Genomic DNA, 1,099 nt, shown 5'->3' on the forward strand with positions numbered 1-1,099 from the left:
TAAGGATTTCTGCAAGTCTGTATCAGTGAGTCTTTGCCTTGGTGAGGAGCTACAGGCAGTTGCTACTCCATCTCGCCTTTTATGCGAAACCATTTTCTTTATCTTCAATTGGAATCCTGTTGAATATACACTACAAGATATCAATGATGTTTTGGATGAGCTGGAGCCACTTAATAAATATAAGTACCACTTACAGATTGATAGAGTTGGCACTGGCCAATCAGTTGTAGTGACCTGCTATTGTCCTGCTGAATACATTAGTTCACTGATAATGGCTGTCCTTGATAAGATAGGGACAATGCAAAAGAGAGAATTGAAGGAATTTAAAGTAGGCAACTGTACTATATGGGACAATACTGCTCATGAGGTATGGCTTGAACAATTGACAATTATTATTATATTATTATTGTATTATATTAAAGGTATTATCAGCAATGACAAGTAAAGAAATTGAGCAACCTACCAAAAAGACGGTTAATAATTATGAAGGTATACAGTAACCTGTGTAATATTCAACCTCTTAATGTGGTTTATATACACATAGACATGGAGAGAGAACTATTGTCAATGAAGCAACAGTTAGCTGAGAAGGAGAAACAAGTACAAGAACTTCAAATGAAATTACAAACAAAACAAGAGAAGGAACATATACCAACAGGTATAGCTCAACTAATGAGAGTCAGTATTGATCTAATGATGTACACTATATAGAGTCTGTTGATGAATTGAATAAGAAGGTAAAGACACAATATGCAATTAGTAGAAGAAAGACAATGGAGATTGAAGACTTAAAGGCTACCATGAGACAAAAAGAGATTGGTAAGAAACTAACTGGTAATGGGGAGGCTTTATTTATGTATCAATGCTCATTAATATCAAGAGGATAATCTTGCTTACATTACTGTAGTATTGTATATGCATGAGTTTTCCTTAAGTTATATTTAATTTCTACAGATACTCAGAAAGAGTTAGCATCATTGAAGGAACTGTCAGAGATTAGACTACAAGAAATAGAACAACTGAAACTGAAACTTGAAGACAATAACAGCAAGAGTATGTATAATACATTAAATACAACATTAATTTAATATTTATTTTA

General features: G+C 33.1%; 1 protein-coding gene across 1 annotated transcript; it reads left to right on the forward strand.

Annotated features, from left to right (window-relative positions):
* The first annotated feature begins 258 nt into the window (after window positions 1-258).
* Window positions 259-1,092, forward strand: LOC109590527 (uncharacterized). Its single transcript, XM_020006422.1, has 5 exons — window positions 259-367; window positions 423-489; window positions 545-658; window positions 712-819; window positions 955-1,092. Exons 1-5 carry the CDS (start codon window positions 272-274, stop codon window positions 1,086-1,088), a joined length of 519 nt encoding a protein of 172 aa, XP_019861981.1. The 5' UTR covers window positions 259-271; the 3' UTR covers window positions 1,089-1,092.
* The last annotated feature ends 7 nt before the right edge of the window (window positions 1,093-1,099 follow it).

Source organism: Amphimedon queenslandica, unplaced genomic scaffold (assembly GCF_000090795.2).
Source record: "Amphimedon queenslandica unplaced genomic scaffold, v1.1 AMPQUscaffold_9893, whole genome shotgun sequence".
In the NCBI taxonomy this organism is placed as follows: Eukaryota; Metazoa; Porifera; class Demospongiae; order Haplosclerida; family Niphatidae; genus Amphimedon; species Amphimedon queenslandica.

Excerpts from the sequence above, each read along its gene's own strand:
- LOC109590527 (XM_020006422.1), top strand. The coding sequence starts at position 272 with ATGGCTGTCCTTGATAAGATAGGGACAATGCAAAAGAGAGAATTGAAG. Across the intron at positions 659-711 it reads GAAGGAACATATACCAACAG|AGTCTGTTGATGAATTGAAT; the intron begins GTATAGCTCAAC and ends TACACTATATAG. Across the intron at positions 820-954 it reads CATGAGACAAAAAGAGATTG|ATACTCAGAAAGAGTTAGCA; the intron begins GTAAGAAACTAA and ends TAATTTCTACAG.